General features: G+C 38.3%; 1 protein-coding gene across 5 annotated transcripts in view; it reads right to left on the reverse strand.

Annotated features, from left to right (window-relative positions):
• Positions 1-4,813: 4,813 nt before the first annotated feature.
• LOC121584867 (MLX-interacting protein-like) overlaps positions 4,814-15,533 on the reverse strand; it is a 50,840-nt gene continuing 40,120 nt past the window's right edge. For 4 of the 5 annotated variants that reach the window (XM_041901047.2, XM_041901045.2, XM_041901044.2 and 1 more), the window contains exons 13-17: positions 15,401-15,508; positions 14,730-14,857; positions 14,455-14,578; positions 13,935-14,064; positions 4,814-5,462 (exon numbers count right to left, since the gene is read on the reverse strand). In XM_041901047.2, coding sequence (XP_041756981.1) covers positions 5,341-5,462; positions 13,935-14,064; positions 14,455-14,578; positions 14,730-14,857; positions 15,401-15,508 — 612 coding nt within the window. In that variant the 3' untranslated portion in view covers positions 4,814-5,340. Of the gene's footprint in view, positions 5,463-10,884; positions 11,143-13,934; positions 14,065-14,454; positions 14,579-14,729; positions 14,858-15,400; positions 15,509-15,533 lie in introns of those variants that run through there. The other variant, XM_041901048.2, reaches the window with a different exon arrangement.

Genomic DNA, 15,533 nt, shown 5'->3' on the forward strand with positions numbered 1-15,533 from the left:
CTTCAAACCAAGCTGCTTACCTATTGCAGATTCAGTCTTCCCAGCCTGGTGCAGGTCTACAATTTTGTTTCTGGTGTCCTTTGACAGCTCTTTGGTCTTGGCCATAGTGGAGTTTGGAGTGTGACTGTTTGAGGTTGTGGACAGGTGTCTTTTATACTGATAACAAGTTCAAACAGGTGCCATTAATACAGGTAACGAGTGGAGGACAGAGGAGCCTCTTAAAGAAGAAGTTACAGGTCTGTGAGAGCCAGAAATCTTGCTTGTTTGTAGGTGACCAAATACTTATTTTCCACCATAATTTGCAAATTAATTAATTAAAAATCCTACAATGTGATTTTCTGGATTTTTTTTCTCAATTTGTCTGTCATAGTTGACGTGTACCTATGATGAAAATTACAGGCCTCTCTCATCTTTTTAAGTGGGAGAACTTGCACAATTGGTGGCTGACTAAATACTTTTCCCCCCCACTGTACCTATAATACACACACAAATATAAGCACCCACCAAAGCAATGGATGATTATGTTGACACTGTAGTCCTTTTTTAACAGTAGAAAATTACTTCCATTTCTATATTTCATATTCCACTAGTTACAGCCAATTCTTGGACTTACAGTATCATTGTTATCAGTTGATATCATACAATAATGTTAGCCATCATTGGAAATGCCAGGTATTATACCTGATGCAAATCAGTTAACATGCAATACATTTTTTAAATAATAATTTCTTGAACATGAGTGAAACTGTCAAAGAGCAGAAAACTGTACCGTTGTCATACTTCCTAGACTTGCGACATATGCACTCGGGAACGCAAGAAAGGAGGATATTGATGTTACCTAAAACACAGTACAAAAACACAGAAACCATGTAAAAAGGAAAAATGTCTTTACTTTGTAGACCAAGAAAGAGAATATTTACAACACTTATTTACTGTATCTCAGGGGGAACAAACATAAAAAGACAAGGACTTCCAAAAAGTAATCTCATAAATGAAATCTCCCCTTAAACAAAATTGTTAATCCTTGTTTTATAACATAAAACATGTCATGATTCTTGACAGAGGAATATTGGAAATTTTCCCCACATAATAACTGCTTGGCAAACACATTTTTTTAATGACATCCATCTGCTCTTGTCCTTTTGGAGTCTTTGCATAGTTCCAATTCCCTTTGAATGGAACAGAAATAAAACCTTTGATCTGAATGACACTAGATTAATGTTAGTTGTGATTAGCCCACATAATGCTGTCTGATGTGGTCAATACTGTACATGGGGCTCAGAATCTTGTAACAATAATATAGTCCCCAGTCATAGGATAAAGGGTACTCCACTCGTAGAGTAGCAAAGGGTGCAAACGGGTGATCGCAGTTATTGAGACATCTATTAAGGACTCTCGTAAAGCCCATATAGCCTCTAAGAAAAATTACATACATTGATGAAATACAGAACCAATGGTGCTAAATGTGATTTAATTCAAAGCAAACTCTGTTATGCATCAAAGTAATAAATACAGAAAAAAAAGCAAGCAATCAGTTACATTAAAGACTGCCTGAAGAGTGTTAACACAAATGTGCATATTGTTGAAATAAAAATAGACAAAATATCACCCTGCAACAGTCATGAGTTACAGTAATAAAGTATATCCATGTATTTGCTGTTCTGAGGTGCATTGCTAATAAAGAAGTAGTCTCTCTAAATGCCTCCCACAATGTGCCAATGTAGGTCAGGGTTTCTGAGACAAATAAAGGAAAGGGATGTGAAATTAATGTTTCTACTTTTGCAATATGGCCTATAATGTTTAACTGTATCTTAGACAAATAAGATCTGAACTATGAGAAGAGATATGCATCTTTGACAGGCTAGCATAATGCTGTCATAAGCATACGTTAGACATAAGGATGACTTGATTATGTGAAACAAAAAAAGAACATCAAACATACGTATGTAACTTGTATGCTTATAGCTGATGCTTTCTTCAGCTTAAAATATCCTGATTGTGTTTGTTCGTTTGGTTATAGGGAACAGCATAAAACGCTCACCAGCGCATCCCTGAGAGAACAAGAAAAGAGCAACATTCACCACATAATGTTTGAATGCTCCTATAGCACAAAGTTAATTTGTTTAAATGACTGAATGAAAGGTAGGCTGCAGCGTGTAAGGTTAAATGTGCTCAAAGTGCTTCAGATCTGTCCATGGCCTTGTCCTCGAACCACTCAGGGTCCATTAGTAAAGGCAGAATCTTCCTTGAGTGAAAACACTTTTCCATGGATAAACTTTGGCTTAACTTCATCTGAGGATATTAAAGACTTCTGGTATGATTTGCACAGTCCAACCTCCCCCAAGAAAAAGGGTAGAATACCCAGAATGTCTGGCCACAAAGAACTGGGACACCCTCCCTCCCACTTCATGGAGGGAAGACAACTGTGCAAGAGTTTGAGACCCCACCAGATGCAAAGGCACCTGAGCCAAATGATGAGAATGAAAAAACAGTAGTAAGTAGTTACTGAAGGCTTTCAGAGCACTCAAAGCATACTGCCAATCAGTGCTAAGCCTTTGGTTTGTTTTATAGCCTTTTTGATAACACTCAATGTATCCACACTCACTGTCATACAACAGAGAAAACAACAACAGAATCTCAGGATGCTACAACTCATTCAAGAGATATTTCCCTTTTATGACAATTCATATGCCGCTTTCTTTGTTTCATACCTTAAATAACAATTTAAAAGCTGAATAAAAACAAAAAGATTAAACAAAACGAGCAAGCACGGTAAATCCCCTAGAGTTCAAACACCATGCTATTTGCCTGCCAAAGTACAGTGCCTTCAGAAGGTATTCATACCCCTTGACTTGTTCCAAAAAAAAAGTGTTACAGACTGAATTCACCCATCTACACACAATACCCCATAATGACAAAGTGAAAACACATTTTTAGACATTTTAGCAAATGTATTGAAAATGAAATTGAGAAATATCTAATTTACGTAAGTATTCAAACCCCTGAGTCAGAACTTTGCAGAAGCACCTTTGGCAGCGATTACAGCTGTGAGTCTTTCTGGGTAAGTCTCTATGAGCTTTCCACACCTGGATTGTACAACATTTGCCCATTATTATTTTCAAAATTCTTCAAGTTCTGTCAATTTGGTTGTGGATCATTGCTAGACAACTATTTTCAGGTCTTTCCATAGATTTTCAAGTAGATTTAAGTGAAAACTGTAACTCGGCCACTCAGAAACTTTCACTGTCTTCTTGGTAAGCAACTCCAGTGTAGATTTGGTCTTGTGTTTTAGGTTATTGTGCTGCTGAAAGGTGAATTCATCTCCCAGTGTCTGGTGGAAAGCAGACTGAACCAGGATTTCCTGGTTTCTTTTTTAACCTGAAAAACTCCCCAGTCCTTAACGATTGCAAGCATACTATTGGATTCTAGCTTGAAATATACTTGTTCATGTTACCATACTAGAACTTATTGATTACTTTACATGTATAATGAATGTATATGTTGGGGTCAATGGAGGGTGGGAAAGAACTAGGTGTATGGAAAGTTACTGAGTGAGGAAGGGTGAGTGCAGAAAGTTTACATTCTGCAAAATATGGTATTGTTAAATCTCGTGGCTCCTAAGGAGGGAAGCAAAGTGCAAGTCTGGTTTCAGTCACTGATAAGGTAGGACAGCCGTGGAGTAGGGAGGAGTGAGGAATTTAGCCCGAGGTCGGGTCAGATGAAGTGACAAGGAACAGTCCTGTTACACACATATACTTCCATGCCCACGAGAGGAACCAATTAAGTCCTGACTTGCAACAGAGATATATTGGCTGTTTAGATGTGCAAGGAGTTGACTCCGCCTAGGAGGAGGGTATAAATATATATGCTTGTGTTAACATGTCTTTGCAGCTGTTTGACCCAGTGGGGGAATAAACTTGGTTTCAGCTTTTCCTAGTCGTCCGTTTGAGTTTTTACTCTGTTTGTTCAGAACCTAACAATACCCATAACATGATGCAGCCACCACTATATGCTTGAAAATATAGAGTGATACTCTGTAATGTGTTGTATTGGATTTGCCCCAAACATAACACTTTGTATTCAGGACAAAAAGTGAATTGCTTTGCCAAATTGTATACAGTATTACTTTAGTGCCTTGTTGCAAACAAGATGCCTGTTTTGGAGAAGAAAATAAAATTCTGTACAGGCTTCCTTCTTTTCCCTCAAATTAGGTTAGTATTGTGGAGTAACTACAATGTTGTTGATCCATCCTCAGTTTTCTCCTATCACAGCCATTAAACTCTAACTGTGAGCAGTTGGTTTCCTTCCTCTCCGGCAACTGAGTTAGGAAGGATTTCTGTATCTTTGTAGTGAATTAATAACTTCACCATGCTCAAAGGGATATTCAATGCATTTTTTTTTTTTTTTACACATATACCAATAGGTGCCCTTCTTTGCAAGGCATTGGAAAACCTCCCTGGTCTTTGTGGTTGAATTTCTGTTTCAAATTCACTGCTCGACTGAGGGACCATACAGATAATTGTATGTGTGGGGTACATTGATGAGTTAGTCATTCAAAAATCATGTTAAACACGATTATTGCACACAGAGTGAGTCCATGCAACTTATGTGACTTGTTAAGCAAATATTTACTCCTGAACTTATTTAGGCTTGCCATAACAAAGGGGTTGAATACTTATTGACTGTAGACATTTCAACTTTTAATTTTTAATCAATTTTGGGGGGGTTTAAATCGAAAAACATAATTCCACTTTGACATTATGGGGTATTGTGCGTAGGCCAGTGACAAAAAAACTACATGTAATCCATTTTAAATTCAGGCTGTAACACAACAAAATGTAGAAAAAGTCAAGGGGTGTGAATACTTTCTGAAGGCACTGCAAGCCTAAAAACGAATTGGGAGTTCCACCATCAACAGTGTAGAGTTACATCAACAAAGAGCAACGTTATTGCCATATTCAAAATATGCTGTAAATGTTGTTCTATGTGTTGTGTGTATTAATCATCCAAAGTAATGCACCGAGTTTGGGTTGTTGACCGCAAAGCCCACTCGATGTGTAGGAATGAGAGGTCAGTAAGCTGGATGAGGTCACGTATCCAAAGACCATAAACTTCATGTCCTGTTCTAAATGGTAATGGATAGGGTGGAAGACAGAGTAACCTCTTTGGATTACCTTTAAGACAAACTAGTGCTGGTGCTTTTCCATACTGTAGTTTCAAGGTATTTTTCAATCTGGAGAGGTTAGAGTAGTTTGTGGTAGAGACCCTCTGTGGAGTGCTGTACTATAGGGTACTAAGATCATGCACTCTATCTGAACCACTCCTCCCCTCGAGGTGCGGCTAGGAGTCTGCAGAGTGCCTGTGGGTGTTGATGACAGCCTGGGTGGCTTCCTCAGGCAGAAGGGTGGGGTCGGTAAGGATGGATGTGCTTGTGCTGAGCTGTCGGAGAGTGTTCAGTACCACTGGACAACAGAAAGACCAATCAGCTATACATTCATCACAGTTTACATTTTGTGTGACAACAAGTTACACAAAACAAGTAACAAAAAAAAAAATCCTCCATAAAATAATTTATGAAATAACAGACAAAGATAAAGACAAGGAGCTAGCATGCCTCTCAATAAGATTGTGTATATGACTCTTCATGATCCTACTTCCAAAAGCATGCTAATCAGATGGTAGTAATATACAGTCGCTAGTAAAAGTCTATGACCCTGGGAATCGATAGAACATCGCTCAGAGATGCACAAAAACAATGAAACATAAACAATGGGTGAATCTTTACTTTAATACTTGGTGGAAGCCCTTAATAGCCATTACAGCTTTGAATCCTTTTGAATAAGACACCAACTTTGCACAACTCTTAAGGCAACATATATCCATTGTTTTTATATAAATTGCTCAAGCTCAGTAAATTTGGTTGGGAATCATTGATGGACAGCAATATTCAAACCTTGGCTCAGATTTTCACGCAAATTTAAGTCGGGACTGAGACTGGACCATTCAGAAACACTTAACACCTCTTGGAAAGCCATTCTGGTTGGTCTTTGGCATTACATTTGTGTAATAGGCCCACTGGAAAATACAACTGTATCCCAGGGTTAGGTATTCAGAAGACTGTGGCAAGGTTTCCTCGAACTTTCTACCTGGGTTATGCTCCTTTCATATTTATTTAGATCCTGACAAACTCCCCAGTCCCTGCCGGTGAAAAGCATACTCATAACATGATGCTGCCACCACAATACTCAAATACCTCATCCTGGGACTATTACACAAATGTAATGCCAAAGACACACTATGACAGCTTTCCAATTATGTGTATTTTAATAGACTATGAGATAAACTGGGTTAATCACGAACATAGAGTTAGAATTATTTGTTACTGGGCCAGGAATGTAATTGGGTCATTTCACTGTGTGTGTGGGGATAAAGAGGGAAGCTGACCCAGGGTCAAATTGCTTGCTCTTACTTAGATCCATGGTTGTCTTATCATATCAAAGACTGAAACTGGCTTGAGCCTTTTGTTTCTATCTTCAAACACAGTGAAAAGAGCGGGGGTTGAACAGAGTTTAAACTAAACATGAGTGTTTTTGCAAGATAAGGGTTGATTGATTGTAGTACTATGTGATTCTGAACTTAATGAAAGTCGAATTTAGCCGCCCTCAGAGACAAAGGAAGTGGGCGGAGTGATAAAGAGCAGGAAACTGAAGAGGGAGGGATTTGAACCTAGGGTGGGGGAAGGAGACTATATAGGTAGGAGAGAGGGGGCGAATCTGCAGATTGGCCTGGCTTTGTTGACATTATAATTAAGTCATTTTTAATCCCACAAACACTCTGGAAGGACTGATTTGTAATAAAGTATAGTGGTTATTTTCCACAACACCAATAGGTGTTGAGTGTTCCTGAATGGTCCAGTCTCAGTCCTGACTTAAATTTGTTTGAAAATCAGAGATAAGGTTTGAATATTGCTGTCCATCAATGATTCCTAACCAAATTTACTGAGCGTGAGCAAGATCTAATTTAATCAATTTTTTGGAAAATGTGCAAGGGGTGTGTAGACTTTCACTAGGCACTGTAACCTAGTGAACTGAACTGTCTCCAGTGATGATCATCTCTGATGTCAACATCCCTTCCTCTTAGATTGAGTGTGTGAGAGACACAGGTTGAACAAGAGACTGAAAGAGAATGTGTTCATTCTTGTAAATAAGTGACAGGGAAAATATTGTGTGTGATAGTGTGTGAGACCATGTCACATCAGGAGGCAAATATTTCCTTACAAAGAAAATGGGGGTGAAATTGACTTATATACATTCAAAAAGTATAGCGTACCTCACACATACAGTGGTATTCAACGTTTTTCAGGCTTTTTGTCGAGCAAAACTTTTTGAGGAAAGTACTATGCAGAGCACAACCCCCTCGCACAATAAACTTCGTTGAGATACCTCAAGTGTCCTTGTAGGCTTATTTGGCGTGGAAAATGTGAATCCAGCTGTATAGCCTATTGCCTGTTTCTGTTTACGAGTCTTTTATTAAAGAATGTGAAACAATGTGTCTGTTTGCTGCTTTTCATTAAATCATGCATAGCTGTTTTTTATATGACCTACAATAAATGTGTTCATATGGGCAGAATATTATCTATAGGCTATAGCATACTTAATTTTGATCAGTTATGAAAATAAAAAATGTAATGCAGAAAAATTGATCTGGTAAAAGGCTGATAATTGGATGTTTCAGTTAAAACAGACTGTCACGTCTATAGAAATGGAAACATTTGATTTTAGAGACACAAAGTAACAATAACCTATGATTAAAGGGTTAGGCTATACCGTCATCATCATTATTCACATAATTCCAATTCAATCAAGTTGTCACAATTATCAGCTTTGGTATTGACATCAAGAAATCCAATGTTTATATAAAATTTCTGCCTTTCCCCTTACCTTTTAACAGTCTAAATAAGTAAATGTAATATAGGACATCACAAAATCCATTTGGCCTATGTCATTTTATGTAGTTTCACTATGATACGGAAAATGTAGGCTATTTCAACAGAACTGAATACCACATTATACTAAAGATCTGAGGTTCAACTTTTAACACTATTTTGATACTCACCTCATGTCTTGACAATGTGAATAAGAATGTAATCCATTTTGTTTTGAAATCAGCATTTGACCATCTCTCCCATTGTTCCAATTTTCAATATAAAAATATGCATGAGAGATTCACAAGACTATAACATTGGAATGTTGTAAAGTGCTGCCCTACTCTGGTTGGCGAGGACACAGGTGAAGCCAGTGAATAAAATGTATTACAAGGAAATAAAGCTTCTTAGCTTTTGAACCCCGTTTTTTTTATTACAATATTAGCCTGTATAGTTTGGACTGTAAAGTATGAGACTTCCATAATTGTTTTAAATGTTCACTTTACCGTAAAAAAATTAAAATAAAATCTTATTCACCTGATTGTTGAAACAGGGTTCAAGTTGCATGTCTAATTTCACAGGGAAATGCTTATTATATTGATAGGCAAGTAGTGTTTTATGTCACACGATTTTGGACAAGTAAAATGTTTTTAGACTGTATTACAATTTTACATTCCCATGAAGCCCAAAAGACGGTTCTAGTTTTAGGTCCTAATTAAATGTTAAATAATAATAGACACACAAACTAAAGTATGCTGCTAATTAACAATAACTAGCCCCAATAGATTACCTTTGAAACTATCCTCTTTGAACTGCCGGATCTATATACAGTAAATGGGTCCGATGGATGGCTTCGATAGTCCAGAAATCGAATTGCAAGTCGTTCATATGCTAATAATCCAAATATTCTATGATGCTTTCGAATGCCGAGATCGCACAACCCTCACTGATTGCATTACCTCCAAGTTATCTGGAGAACACACCATATCCCGGACAATGCTCGGATTCGGATCCAAAAGGTGATGAATTGTCCAAAGGAGAGAAGCCTGGATACCTAGAATGAAACATGGCTTCCCTGCGTCTATTTGGGGAGAAATGCCCTCTCTGAAGAACATGAAGAAGTTGGTGCAGAGGCACCAACAAAAGAACGCGGCACCCCCTGTACCTACATCCCTCTCCAAACTCGTCATCCCTGACAACTATAAGGGCTACAATGGAGAACTGTTCCTCCAGCATGACAGCGGACCCCAGCCAGACAGAATTTGGATCTTCACAAGCACACGCAACTTGGAATACCTGTGAGACTCAAAAGACGTAGATGGAACATTCAAGACAACCCCTCCTTTGTTCAGCCAATTGTTGTTGGGTATTTTTCAGTAGATCATACTGAGCCATGGTACCGAGTGGTACACAAGGTCAGACCATAGGTTAAACATGGTACATATTTTTAGACTATAAAGTTTAAAACATAGTTAATCATAAAGACAAGCATTACGACTAAGTGAATACGGAGTGTGGTACCGAGTGGTACACAAGGAGGGAGTCTGAGCCAGAGTCAGGACATGGCTCTTGATTGATTATACTGTTATGCATGAGGAAAGTCTTAAATGTATATGGTTGAGAATGGGTTATGGACCTGCCATGTGTAAACGATATTTAAGTATGGATTGATATGTTTTGGAATAAACAGAGCAGAGCCAGGAGATGGCTCTGTTATTTTTTACATGAGAAAGCCTGGTTCTGCCACTATTGTTTCCAGACTAGATAAATAGAAGGAGGAGACTGAATAGGGTTAGATTTTGCCACTATCATAAATAAAGATAGTGGGCGGAGCGGTCAAAAGATGAAGGCTGGAGAAACTGAACTGGGAGGGTTTAAGCTAAAGAGTATGTAAAACAAGCAGGAATGGAAATTGTATATAAACTGAGGGCCAAGTGTTGGGAGTTTAGTTGCTCTGCAGACCAGCTCGGCTTCTGTTGCTTTGTGAAATAAAGTCTATCTTGATTCTACAAAAACTCTGGAAGAACTTTGATTTTTAATAAGTATAGTGATAACATTTATAAGACCGTGTACACACCATTCATGGGTTGCAGGAGGGACACATGGTTCCAACAGTCTTCATGTTGCTGCCCAATAAGATTGAAGGTATATATCAACAATTACTATTGACGTTGTTTTATTGAAGTGTTCATTAAAGTGTTCATAAAGCGTTCATAAATTTTTTAAATTAAGGACAAAATGTAGGCCTAACCATGCAGTCTAACATTATATATTTTCTATTTTTAGGGAACATACACTCGTGCATTTGCGGCGCTGAAGAGGCAAGACCTGAAACCAGACTCCATCATGACTGACTTCAAGCCAGCGGCTTTTAAAGCCTTCACAAAGGTGTTTTCTGGGACCCACAACCGGGGTTGCTTCTTTCACATGAAACAGGCCATTTGGCGAAAAGTACAAGTACTTCCCAAAGTGCGACAAAAGTACCTCAACGACACCGACTACGCCCAAGAGATCAGGGAGCTCGGCACGCTAGCATTCGCCCCACCGGCTGATGTAGGCGAATGTGTCGACAACCTGCTAGATACCTGGTTCTTTCAGAGCCCGGAACGTCAACTGGAGGAGCTCCTGACATACTTTCCGGCAACATGGGTTAGGGAGAAGGTCGGACGCATTTACTGTATTTTGCTAAGCTTATCTGTTGATAAATACATGTTTTATAGTAAATGGTTGGTGTAAAAACGAGATAAAATGAAAATACATTCTTTAAAACAAAAATACATTGTAGAAACTAGATATAGGCCTAGATATAGTATAGTTTGTTTTTAGCCTTCAGCCTTTTTATATAACCATATGCACGAATTTATATAAAATATTCTGCCCATTTTAACTTATTTTAAGCCATAACTGAACCAATTTCTGTATATATACACACAATATTCTACACATAGGTGCTAATGTATATACAATATGTATAGCCATATATGAGTAAACATACACATTGTTTCACATTCTTTAATAACAGACTCATAAACACAATCACGCAATAGGCTACAGATCGCTTCACCGGGTAACTCAGCGTATTGTAGCCTCACGCAGACTAAAGAGTAGCGGAGGAAGGAGTTGGCTTCTGCTGCAGTGTTCCCGGCATTGGCGCTTCACTGTTTCAGCGGGGACTCAAATTATTTTCACCAACATTTCTGGAACCCCATTTTTTTCACCTGAAATTATGTAGACCCCACCCCAAATCTAATGAAATAACCTTAAAAAGGGGTTCGATTTTCACATCAACAAATTAGCTTCAAATTCATTACATTTTCATCTCTCCTATCAAAATAAAGAGAACCAATATATACAGTGCCTTCAGAGTATTCACACCCCTTTACTTATTCCACATTGTGTTACACCATGAATTTAAAATGGATGAAATAGAGATTTGTCACCGATCTACACACAATACCCAATAATGTCAAAGTGGAATTTATTTATTTGACATTTTTACAAATTAATTAAAGCTGCAATATGTAACTTTTTGGGCGACCTGACCAAATTCACATAGAAATGTGAGTTATAGATATGTCGTTCTAATTGAACGCAAGTCTAAGAAGCGGTACATCTGTTCTATGTGCATTATTTCTATGCTTCCCGTTCTTTCTGTTTCATTTTTGCATCTTTTACTTTCAGTTTTGAAAATACAATATTTTTGATTATGGAAAATATATTTCACAGCCGTTTAGATGGTACAATGATTCTCTACACTATACTTGCTTGTTTTGTCACATAAACTGAAATTAGGCAAACTATTAGAATTTTAGCAAACGGGAAATGGTGTAATGATTTCTGCATAGTACATCTTTAAAAATGAAAAGCTTAAATGTATTCAACCCCTTTGTTATGGCAAGCTTAAATAAGTTAAGTTGTAAACATGTGCTTAACAAGTCACATAAGTTGCATGGACTCACTCTTTGTGCAATAATAGTGTTCAACATGATTTTTGAATGACTACCTCCTCTCTGTAGCCCACACACACAATTATCTGTAAGGTCCCTCAGCGGAGCAGTGAATTTCAAACACAGCTTCAACAACAAAGACCTGGGAGGTTTTCCAATGCCTCGCAAAGAAGGACACCTATTTGCAGATGGGTAAAAAAGCAGACATTGAATATCCCTTTGAGCATAGTGCAGTTATGAGTTTTACACTTTGGATGGTGTATCAATACACCCAGTCACTACAAAGATACAGGCGTCTTTCCTAAATCAGTTGCCAGAGAGGAAGGAAACTGCTCAGAGATTTCACCATGAGGCCAATGGAAATGTTTAAACAGTTACAGAGTTTAATGGCTGTGATAGGAGAATACTGAGAATGGATTAACAACATTGTAGTTACTCCACAAATATTCCAAATAATGCATCCTGTTTGCAATAAGGCAATAATTGTCAAAAATTAACTTTTTGTCCTGAATACAAAGCGTTATGTTTGGGGCAAATCCAATAACACTGAGTACCACTTCATATTTTCAAGCATGGTGATGGCTGCATCATGTTATGGGTATGCTTGTCATCAGCAAGAACTAGGGAGTTTTTTAGGATAAAAAGAAACAATAGAGCTAAGCACAAGCAAAATCCTAGAGGAAAACTTTGTTCAGTCTGCTTTCCAACAGACACTGGGAGACAAATACACCTTTCAGCAGGACAATTACCTAAAACACAAGGCCAAACATACACTTGAGTTGCTTACCAAGACGACATTAAATGTTCCTGAATGGCCTATTTACAGTTTTGACTTAAATCTACTTGAACATCTATGGCAAGACTTGAAAATGGCTGTCTAGCAATGATCAACAACCAACTTGACAGCACTTGAAAACAATTAAAAAGAATAAATGGGCAAATATTGTATAATCCAGGTATGGAAAGCTCTTAGACTTACCCAAAAACACTCACAGCTGTAATCGCTGCCAAAGGTGACTATAACATGTACTGACTCAGGAGGTTGAATAATTATCTAATCAAGATACAGTATATTAGTGTTTTATTTTTCATTAATAAAAAAATAAAAAATTTGAATTTTTCTTCCAATTTGACATTACAGAGTATTGTGTGTGGATCATTGACAAAAAATGACAATTCAATCCATTTTAATCCCACTTTGTAACACAACAAAATGTGTAAAAAGTCAAGGGGTGTGAATACTTTCTGAAGGCTCTGTACATTTACTCAATACATATATATTTTTGTAATTATCTTTCTCAATAACGTTTGTATATTGTCCTATGAAATAATACGTACTCTTAATTTTTGGTTCACTCCCCAGAAGTTTTTTTTAAATTTTGGAACCCCACTGCAATTCCATTTGAATATCACTGCTGTAATGGAACCATTTGCCAGCTGGCCCTTCTCTATCCACCTCCTCACTGTCCTACTCTGACGCTACAGCTACAGGAAGACTGATTTGCAGGAAAATCATGGGTGAATCTTGAAAACATTTAATTGAAAACATTGTGTGTGTGTCTGTGTGGGTTTTTGGTTTTACTATCCTTGTGGGGACCAGGCTCAGGGGTTAAGTTTAGGGTTACAATTAGGGTTAGGGGTTAGGAGTTCGGGTTGGATTTAGGGGTACCGGTTCATGAAAATATGATTTTTAATGGGAATCAATTGTTTGATCCATACAAGGATAGTAAAACAAACATGTGTGTGTGTGGGTGTGTGTGTGGGGGGGCTTGTATACTATCCTCGTGGGTACAGTCCCCACAAGGATAGTATAACAAGGAAAATTCTCCCTCATGGGGACATTTCCCAGGTCGCTACAACGACAAAGGCTATTTTTGGCTTAGGGTTAGGTGTTAGGTTTAGGAGGTAGGGTTAAGGTTAAGGGTTAAGGTTAGGGTTAAAGTTAGGGAAAATATAATTTTGAATGGAAATCAATTTTAGGACCCCACAATGACAGTAAAACATATGCTGTGTGTGTGTGTGTGTGAGAGAGAGGTTTGGGGCGATGTGTGTAGTTTACTCACTGGGCCTCAGCACATGGAGGGAGCAGTGACGGTCCAGCCACTGCAGTGTGGTCTCACACAGCTCCCCTTTGCTTGTGGTGGAGACAGTCCCATTGAAGGACTCAAACAGGGGTTTAATGATGATGCTGAACTAAGGATGATGGGTCAAGGGTCAAACACACACTATTGAGGGAACAGATCCAAAGTTGCATCCTATTTATATCTCAGGAGACATATGAACGAACCTCTGACAGAAAGGACCTCAGATGTACTCAGATGGCTCATGGTATACAGTCCTATATTATACTACTTCATTTTCTACAGTCGTAACCTTTCACAAGTCCCCCTGAAACCTTAGGTTGGTAGGCTTTTCCAACAGTCAAAAATTATAGCTCTTCTTTGCTTATATACAGCATCTAATCTAGCCATCTGATCTAAATGAAAATGTACCAGCATAATATTAAAAGTAGCCTGATTGAATCTTATATCATTATGACAAAGTCATGTTAAATGTCAGTGATAAGGGTAAAAAAAAGGATACGATCCAAAACTTCCAGTTCTGAAGTGTGCGGCTCTTCACGTACTCATCAAACTTCTCCCGCATGTGGTCGAAGCGGTGGCGTGTGATGGGCACCCCCGTAGCAGGCAGCTGCTCCTGACACACACTGTGGCACAGCAATAACACACAGATCAGATTACTATGTCATGTAAACACACACATAGTATCATCACATAAGGCTGTGTACCAGTATACAGTTTACTGAACTCGTCTACTCAGAGGAGAGAGATAACAGATAACAGTGAGGAAGTACATACTTTATGGAGGCATTGACCTCCTCAATCTCCTCCCGTAGCCTTTTAGTCTCCTCCTGCATCTGCTGCCTCTCCTGCTGCAGCTTCCCAATGTACTCCACTGTCTTCTGCAGCGTGGCCGCATTACTGATCTGGTATCAAACACAACAAGAATAGGTGCCGATATTGGAAAGGTCATGTAGAAATGACACGTCGTAAACTGCTGGAGCATTCAACAATGTGTGGGTATGTATCATTCTTTCATGACTTTACCATTACCCATTTCAGACTGATGATGTGGTATATTACCTGTAAAAGAACATTAAACCATGGGTGCTGTTTGCATTTCACATTAGAGAGGTGTTAAACAATGGAAGTGTTAATGAATTTACCTGCAAAAAAAGCATAGAACCATTTACACAGCCCACGATAACTATATTTGGTTACAGTGCTTTTAATTTACCATGTTTTTTTTACCCCCTACCCCTTTCATATATACGAAAAATCTGGTATAAAAAAGCAGGCATGGTAAATTTGTGGGATTTTGGTCTGTGTATGAAATGGATACTATATTTGTACCTGAACATAACTGGATGTGCATACACTATGCTTCTGAACTGATCTTTAAATAAAAGCCACCAAAAGCTATTAGTATGAGGACTCAGTAGACAGATGACAGACAGACATGGCTTTACATTGGACTGGGACTTGAGAGTGGGAACCAGGCTGCACAGCGTTTTGAAGCCGATGTTGATGTTAAAGCGCCTCTTCTGTTCAGCAGTGATATGGGTCACCCTACGGCTCTGGAACAGACAGGGAGAGAACAGA

This window comes from Coregonus clupeaformis, chromosome 16 (assembly GCF_020615455.1).
Source record: "Coregonus clupeaformis isolate EN_2021a chromosome 16, ASM2061545v1, whole genome shotgun sequence".
Lineage (NCBI taxonomy): Eukaryota > Metazoa > Chordata > Actinopteri > Salmoniformes > Salmonidae > Coregonus > Coregonus clupeaformis.